Source organism: Antrostomus carolinensis, unplaced genomic scaffold, assembly GCF_000700745.2.
Source record: "Antrostomus carolinensis isolate BGI_N321 unplaced genomic scaffold, ASM70074v2 scaffold15357, whole genome shotgun sequence".
In the NCBI taxonomy this organism is placed as follows: domain Eukaryota; kingdom Metazoa; phylum Chordata; class Aves; order Caprimulgiformes; family Caprimulgidae; genus Antrostomus; species Antrostomus carolinensis.
Genome location: NW_010328163.1, coordinates 4081 through 12995, shown reverse-complemented (window position 1 = coordinate 12995; position 8915 = coordinate 4081). Strand labels below are relative to the sequence as shown.

Genomic DNA, 8915 nt, shown 5'->3' with positions numbered 1-8915 from the left:
CAGAAAATGGGTTTCCAGTAGGAAAATAGTAGAGGTGACTTCACATACGCGCTGTGGATCTCAGGCCAGGGCCCAGGCTCAGAGTGCAATACTGCCCTTGGCCATGGGGTGAGAGGCGAGGGCAGAGAATCTGCCTGCTTCTGCAGGGATAACCACCCATCAGCTTCCTCCCCAGCCCAGACAGGAGCTCTTCACTTCCACCAGTCACTCCTGTTCCCTCTGGCCACGGCAAGGGCTGCTCAAGTGGGATTTACTTAAAACCTCTTGCTGTAAAATAAATCCATTAAACTAAACTCTAAAAACAAACCCAGAAAGCCACCTCCCCAAACGCCAAACCTGATTCAATTATTGTAGCGAGAGGCAGTGGTAATGTTAGGAGGAGGAGGGGGTGGCCAGGCAGATCTAGTTTCCTTTGATCTTGTCACAGATTTTAGTTTGAGGCCAGCCAAAGCCATTCTTCTCCCCTTCTCCTTAGTCCTGGGGCAGCAGAATGCTGCTGTTTCATTGATGACTCCCAAGGCCTTTTGAAACAGTGGGTTTTTTTCTGTGTACTGCTTTTTTTTCTTTTTTTTCTTTTTTTTTTTTTTTTTTGTCTAATCGGTAAGAAGTTAACACTTCCTTAACATGTCTTTGTGTTCATCTAATCTCTGCTGTTTAACCTTTGACATCTCCCTTATTATCCATGTCTGCCACCTTTTCCAAATACCGACAGCAGTGACAACACAGAACGGTTTGAGCCCTGCGGTAACAAGCTGCACACATTCTTCCCGCTGCAGCAGGAGAGCCATTTGCCCTTTGTAGCTGTTTGCACCGTGACTTGGAAAATAAACTGCAATTTGGGCAGAGGTAGCTACAGAGGCCAAGCCTCACACACAGCCAGATGTATGGAGGAGAACCCCTCATGGTATGACAGCAGCTGCTGCCTGTTCCTGCTCTGGGCACCTCAGTGCCTGCTGCAGGCCAGTTCCTTGGGGAGGATTGCCCACTGGAGTGCTGGAAAAGACTAAGAACCCAACTATGGCTCTAGGTGGGCACAGGATCACCAACTAGTGTATTTGGTGCAGCCCCAGAGAGAAGCAGCAGACGCAGGGCTTCCATGCCATGGAAGAAAGGTCTCAAGCAAACACAGACAAGGTTCTGGTCCCAAAGTCTTAGGAAATCTCTTAGCTGCCTAGACAGCTTATAACCCCTAAGTTCTACCTGAAATATATCCCCTTTCCTTCATACTGAGCAACGCCCGAGGTTTGATTGGTGGAAAACACAAGCTGGCTAGGGAGCAGGCAAAAACCTCTCTGTCCTCTTCTCAGATGTGAGAGGTGAGTGGGAGACTGGGCTGGAGACCAGGGAAAGAACACCTAGAGGAGCTGGGAATGCAGAGGAGCACCAGAGCCACCATGGCAGCTGCATGGAGATGCTGCAGAGGAGAGGCTCAGGTGACTGTGGGCAGCTACACCTGGAGCTCTGTGCCCAGGGGTATGCCCAAGCACCATTGTGCCACCAAAGCTGGAGGTGATCCAGGAGGCAGAGCAGAAGCAAGCAACAGGCCAAGAAGTTGGGTTTAGGAAGGACTGCAACACAAAATGGTGCATCACTCAGGGAAGTAAGTCACAGGGTACAGGGGCTTTGGCAGCTGTTTTGACAAGAGCTAATGGGAGCTGGAGCTTAGACAGAAGGAGAGGTGGTGAGCAGGGATGAAGGGACCTTTCTCAGTAGGGCCGAGTACTCTGTCCCTAACCATGTCTGGCACTGCTCAAGGGCAAGCTGGAGGGACCGATCCTGCTTTCACACACCAAAGCCCTTCAGGACTTTGCCAGCACTGATTTCCAGTTTGGAGGGTTTGTTTCCAGTGCTCCTGCCAGTCTGGGGGCACCAGCAGCCACATAGTATGGCACAGTGTCCTCCTGCCAACCCCGAGAGGTCTGTTGTCCACATCTACACCTTACAGAGCAGCACTGCATAGCTCAGCACCACTATCAGGGGAAGGGGAACCCCCCTTCATTACTTCTGTCTCCTCTCTCATCTGAAGGTACTACAAGAAGTTCTCTATTCCTGACCTGGACCGATACCAGCTCCCCCTGGACGCAGCTGCACTGAGCTTCACCCACGCCAACAACACCCTTATCATCACGGTGAGATTTTAGCCACGTAGAACAGCACTTTGCCCTTCTCTTTATGTCCACAAAGAAGTTAAAATTCTTACATGTGGGGAAACGACACAGGGAGATCTGCTGAGGGTCACTGATGAGCCCCCTTCTCTGTCACACAGTCAGTGGGAGTTTCAGATGACACTAGGCATGCTGACACTAGCCAGGACAGCCCAGGCCGCAGGAGGGGCCCTGCTTGCTGCTCAAGGTGACTTGCAGGTGGAAGAGTCCATCGTGTCCCATTTTCCATGTATCCCTCCCTCAGACCTGAGCAAGCCTCCACTCTCAGTGACAGCAAGTTTCTCTTGCCTCAGAGTGTGTTAAGAGTCCAAGAACCTGCTACACTTAGAGGTGCCTCGCAGTCTTGGGGCGGGGGGACAGAAATAAATCATCTGCTGCTTTGTGTCAGGATACACAGAGAGGGCACGCTTCCACACACGTGGTGGAAGTGAGAGTAGAAAACAGGCATGCACTTCTTGTTGCAAGGAGCAGACAGAAGCAGGCAGATGCTTTTGAGCAGCAGGTGTGCTCATCTTAAATGCAGAAGCTACCCAGAGAGCATGCTCTCCAAGGGAAACCTTGCAGCAGAGCTGGGGTACACACGCAGAGGAAACAGGCCAAGAAAAGCACCTTGAGTCCTTCTGAGCTTCTGTCTGCTACAAGCCAAACCTGTGCCAAAAAAGCACCTGCATCCTCCACTAAACTGCAGCAGGGCAAGGGGGCTCTGAGGGGAGGACAGAGGAACTGCAACTCTTACTTCTCAGATGTCTGCCTTTTAAAAAATGTGTATTTTATATAACACATGTGAGCATACCATCAGCGAGCACACCAGGGAACTGTATGACACAGCTTGCCAGGATATTCCAGAGGGGTTGGTGCGGGCCAGGACTCCACATCCAACTGGAAAGTTTTACTTGTACTGTAAAAGAGACTCCAGATCTTGGCAAATGTCCCTAGTGTGGTGGTACCACCTCTCCAAACAGGCTTCAGAGGCAGCTGATTACAGAAAAGCCTCCCTGGGCAGGAGGGCCCAGCTGCACTGGCAGCACCCAGCCCCAGTTGGTCTGCTCGGAGCAGTGGCTGAACAGGAGTTCTAAGGGCATTTCTCTCTGTCCTACAGTACCAGAAGCCGAAGGAGATCCTGGCAGCAGAAGAGCAGCTGCAGAAGGAGCTGAAGAAGATAAAGGCAGCAAACAGTGGGGATGGCGACTGTAAAACCCAGTAGGCAGTGGCTGCTAAGAGGCTGAGGACAGCTGTCTGCCTCAGCTTCATGGTATTTATTTTGCCTTTTCTAATAAAAATTAGTCCTGTTGTTAGTAGAGCTGTTTGGAGAAATTGTTGCAGGCCCAGGGAGAAGGCAGGGCGGTCAATTTCTTTACTGATGTACATTTACAATCTTTCTAAGAGTTGTGGGAAGCTGCAGCACGCAAAGGAAATGCACCAGCATCCACAGCCAGCAGCCCTCTCCCCATCCTCCGTCAACAGAAGAGACATGAAAGCTGGGTAGTTCCCCTTGGGAATTCCCTCTCTGCCACCATCATGGAAGGCAGTAATGTTTGGAAAACAAGAACCCCTTCCTTGCACCCCTTACCTTCCTGGGATGTGCTTGGAAGCAACTCCCTCCTGCGCTGGTGTGCAAGGTCCTCTGTGCAGTTAGAATGATGTTCTGGAGACCCTGGTGTCTCTGCAAACAGCATCACTGCTTAGACCTGAATGGTCACAGCCTATGAAATAGGGTGATGAGGAGGACACCCAACGGCTTCCTTACCACCAGCCACGTGTGACGTGACGTGTGGAACACAGGCAGCTGTGCAGAGCTCAGGAACTGAAATGCAGCTGCCTTCATTTGCATGGCATGGAGGAGAGCAGTGACAGGGGCCGCTGGCCAGCTCAGGAGTAGCAGTTGCACACCCCTTCCATGGGGGCACAAACATGTCCCATCACAAACCTCGCTGCACAGACAGCACCCCATGCACAGGGACAGCCCCAGCAGTGCTGCTTTAGCAACTAGCCCTCCAACCAGCTCCTGTCTACCCTGCACCATCCTTCCCTTCCACACGCCAGCGCTGGCATCACCATAGGGCTCCAGCTCTGCTTCAGCCAGGAAGAACCTGAAAGCAGCTACAAGAGTGCAGGACCCACCAACGTGGCTGCAGAAAAGAAATGGCAGGACTGGCAGCAGCAGAGTTGCAGGTGGGACTGTCATGGGAGGAGTTTCCTGCACCAGTGATACTTGTTCACCTGCTCAGCTGACACGCTCACTCCTACTCTGGGCCTTACCCAAGTCCCACTGCAATAAAGAACATCTCATCCCACCCCACAGTTACTCCAGTTCCTTCACAGCCTCTCCCTGGAGACATTGCCAAAGACATTTAATATTTCCATCCTACCCAATTTCATTAAAGGACCTGTAACACATCGGGGCTTGAGAAAAATGAGACCTGCCCCACTGCTAGCTCTCTCTCTGGTCTCCCATCTCATGCCTAACCACTTACCTAGAGCTCTCCCCACATGCAGAGCCCAAAGTGCTCCAAGCAATACAGCAGCAGTATTTAGCAGCTCCTGAGGCAAAGCACCATCTTTTCAGCAACAGCTCAGTGTTACCAATAACCCAGAGGTTTCCCCCAGAATCACTGCCCTGGGCTAGCAGTCTTTGGGGTCGACAGCTTTGAGCTGATGGAAGATTGTTCCAGCCATGGCATCTTTTTACAGCAGTAGATGATTGCTTGGGCACACTTAGACATCAACTCTGCCACTTACACAATGAGGATATGTGGCACCACAGTAGCTACAAGGGAGCTGGCAGCAAGGAGGCGTGAGTGGCACCAGAGGAACAGGCAGACCAGGAACTGTGACCCAGGGAGCTGTGCTGGAAAGATCCTCATGACAACATGATCTTGCAGCAAAGCCAGGTTTTTAAATTGCTTCGAACCCTGAGCTGCTGTCTCACACCCACTGGGAATGGAGGGCTGCCTTCAAGCAGGTGAGGAGCTGGTTGGTTCCACTCCCTCCCTGCCTAGGCAGGGGCTCCAGCAAACACCCTCTTCCAATTTTTATGCATCACAAGGGAAGAGCAGCCTCTTTACAGTGGAAATTACCTATTCAGTTCTAACAAAGCACCACACTAGGTGCTTCGCCCTAGAAGTGCTCCCAGTTTGTGAAAAATCTCTCCTTTACCTATCCAGGATACCTGAACGCGCAGCCAAGTAGGGTTCACACACCTTCCTCCTCAAGGAAGACCAGACACTGCTGCATTCACCCACAGCCATCCACGTTCATCTGGACAGCACAGAGCACACTGAAAGATATGTTTTTTCTGAGATGCAGCTCAGGTTCAGAAGTCTGACACAAAAAGGAGCGGAGCCTACTTAGACCTGCCTATGGGATCCCAGTAAATCACATGAAGGCTTTGGTGCTCACACTAGTCCAGTTTGCTGCTTCACTATGCAGGCAGCAAGCATGCCCAAGGAAGTTGTGGATGCCCCCTCCCTGTAAGTGTTTAAGGCCAGGCTGGATGAGGCTTTGAGCAACCTGATCTAGTGGAAGGTGTCCCTGCTGATGGCAGAGGGATTGGAACTGGATGATCTTTAAGGTCCCTTCCAATCCAAACCATTCTATGATTCTATGTTCCAGGTCCTGTGCTTTGAATTCCCGTTTGAAAAAGTGACACGAGATCCAAGATCCCAAGAACTGCCTTCAATGCAGCAGTGTGTTTCCATGGGTCTAGCCAGGGAGAGAGATCTAGTAGACATCTAGACAGCATGTGAAAATAGGCCCGACCTCCTCCACCCAGCCAGGCCTCTGTGATCAGCGGTTAACATGGCAGCCCCTTTGGAACTTGAAACAAAACAGACAGTCTCTTTTGTTTCCCTTCAGATTTTTATTTAGCAAAACGCGACTGTTTCAGCCCTGCCAAGTGCACAGCCTGACCTGATGGCCAGCTTGGGGAGGTGTACACTGAAAGCAGGGCTGGCTCTGCCTTTTAGCTTAATTCTTGCTCTTGGCTGCAAAGGACAACACAAGCAGCTGTCAGGAGAGCAAGCGCAGGTGAAGGTGGGCGCTGCTCCAGGCACCTTTCCCTTCCACCAAATCAGGCCACCCCACACACAGCCTAGACTTGCTTCACATGGCTCAGAGCTTGGCTGAGCTCAACCTGACCAGCACACACAGCCAACAGGGCATCCCAGTTCAAGTTGCCTCTCAAATGCTGTAACCACAGGAAAAGAAAAAAAAAAAAGGAAAAAGAACACATTTAATAAAACAAACTCTGACTTGTATGAAATAAAAAGGGCAAAGGACAATTGGCCTTTTTTCCACTACCAGGCAGGTGAGAGGTTGAGAAAGCCTGGCCCTTTGTGCACTCTTCATTGTAGCTTTCTGGCAGGCAAAAAAAATCCCTTCAGAAGCCTTGGGGGCCATTCTCGCCTCTCCTGCCCTGCAGTTCCCTGAGCCAAGTGTCAACTCTGCTGAGCTGGGGTGACCAGAAGCAGCTGTGGTGCCCTTCACGGGGCTGTGAAGTCTAGGACGTGCAGGGCAGATGCCAGGGCAGCGTACAGATGGGTGGTACTGAAACGGAGGCAGTACACTGGGCTGCTGGTGGGTGAAGACAGGTGAAAGCTCTGCAAGAAAATAAGAGAATCAACCTTCCAAAGAAGAGTTCAGCCCAAAGACCCCAACCAGTGTTACAGACCAAAAGGTTGAGATGCCTGAGCAAAGCGGGCTTTTCCCTGCGTATAGGTCAGGTTCCCCATGATGGGCTCACCCCAAAGACAGCCCAGCAGCCCCCCTCTCTTCCTTCAGAGACATGGGCACTGGACTGCCAGAGAGCAACTCAGCAGCTCTGCTGCTGCCCAGCCTCCAGCTGGCCCTCACCTGCAGGCACCGAGTCTGCCGCTTATCCCACAGGCGCACCACGCCGTAGTAAGAAGAGCCGCTGGCAATCATATGGTTCTTATCACTCCTTATGCAGTACAGGGCGCTGTCATGGGGCTCCTCCCACTCCTGGACACACTTCCTGCAAGGGCAACACAAACCAGAGTGGGGCTGAGCTTCCACTTCTCCACCAATGGATCTGAGGCCCAATTTGCCTGAAGGTCCCCAGAGCCTGCACAGAGAGCCCAGGAGCCTCACGCAGGCCCCAGATGGGCAGGCTCACCTGGTGCTGGTCCGTATGTCCCAGTAGCGGATGTAGGTGTCATACCCACAAGAAAGGAGAAGGGAGGGCGTTTCATAGAAGACATCAAGGACTCCAGCTCCATGGTGGAAGTCAGTCCCTAAGCAGGTCAACAGCTGACCACTGCAATGAAACACAACAGGAGAAGGATCATTCAGAGCAAAGCACCCTTCCAATTCAGCTGGCCAGAGCAGAGATGGTGTCACAGAAGTCTCCTCATTTCTGTGATTTAACAGAATGGAAATGTCTGCACAGTTTTCCTTTCCCTCCCCCGGTTTCTGCTACTGATTGGGCCACTAACTGTTACGAGGGTGACCAGCAGGAGTCAGAGCTGTAAGAGGAAGGGCCAAGCTATAAGAGGTCAGGCACAGCTGACCCCCAGCAGAACAGGAACATTTTCCTTGGGAGAAGTGACCAGTACTCTGAATGATGGGGCTCCATTGCCATGGGACACAATTCTCAGCTTAGTCAAACTCCAAAGCCACTTACCTCATCAATCCCATCACATCCCAGACTCCATCCTTCAAAATCCTGCCCACTGGGGTGTTTCCCCACGTCTTTAACACACAGCTCAGACCTACAGGCAAATCAGACTCTCCTGACTCAGTGTGCCATGGCTGCTCTTCTCAACCCCCTCCAGTTACACTGCACACTGCAAACACCATATCTGGGGCTGAACATGACAGGTCAAGACCAACCACCCCAGGGCTGTTCTGGAGATGAACATAATGACCTTCCAAAGGCTAGGTCATTTTTTTCTGACCCTCTCCTCTTTAATTCCTTGCTTGCTGTGAACGAGTAAAAGCAAGATCTCCACGAAGCTCTACACCAGATGCTTTGTGGCTGTATCACTCTGCTGCTCATTCATGTGCAGAACCAGCAGCTCATCAGGTGGATGGTGCCTGGTGAGGGCCCACCCCGCCAGACTGCAAGAAGGAGCTTGAGCCCCTTCCCTGAGCCATATGAAATTGCATCAGGCACCTGGCACAGCCTGTTGCCAGTATCACTCCACCTGCCCCAGTCAGCGACACCCAGCCAGGGCAGACTCCAGAACAGAGGGGTCAATCTGCCCAGCTGCTTGAAACAGCCACCTATTGCAAACCGTCCTTTTCTTCCTCCTCCTCCTCCTCACACTCTCTAAATCAAACATGCTGGCCACAATAAACCTTGGAGCACCTGCTTTTCAAACCCTGCTGCACAGCCACCCCTCTCCAACAGACTCTTGGTTCTCAGGACAATGAAGCGGTCCTGAAAGCCGACAGCACGGATCCCGCAGTGGGGTCACTCCCAGCATCTCCCCCCATTATTTTGTTACTTTCTGCTCCTTGATCCAGCATCACACAGTTCTGAGGCACATCGCCAAATGCCTTAATTCTGTCTGTAATCTGGGCTAAAGCCCTCGTCGGGGGATAAAGACCACACAAAAGGAGAAATAGAGTCCTGGGAGATGTTAAAACAAGTAAACACCTTTGTGTCAGGAGAGAGAAATCGCTGATAAAGCAGATTAGCGCCTCGAGCCCTGGTGTCCCCAGATCAGAAGGCGAGCCCTGGCCGATCTTTGCAGCCAGCACGCTTCTATGATCACAGAGCTGGCGGCA

General features: G+C 51.8%; 2 protein-coding genes across 2 annotated transcripts in view; one reads left to right on the top strand and one right to left on the bottom strand.

The window, feature by feature from the left end:
• The window catches only part of DPCD (deleted in primary ciliary dyskinesia homolog (mouse)), a 6519-nt gene extending 3054 nt beyond the window's left edge, over window positions 1-3465 (top strand). The window contains exons 3-4 of the mRNA XM_010172161.2: window positions 2027-2129; window positions 3265-3465. Coding sequence (XP_010170463.2) covers window positions 2027-2129; window positions 3265-3369 — 208 coding nt within the window. The 3' untranslated portion in view covers window positions 3370-3465. The remainder of the gene's footprint in view (window positions 1-2026; window positions 2130-3264) is intronic.
• A 2900-nt stretch (window positions 3466-6365) lies between these two features.
• Window positions 6366-7440, bottom strand: LOC104528223 (F-box/WD repeat-containing protein 4-like; the record flags this gene model as incomplete). Its single annotated transcript, XM_010172160.1, has 3 exons — window positions 6366-6763; window positions 7017-7158; window positions 7300-7440. Coding segments are annotated over 3 exons (400 nt in total), but the record flags the coding sequence as incomplete, so codon positions are not given.
• Window positions 7441-8915: the final 1475 nt, after the last annotated feature.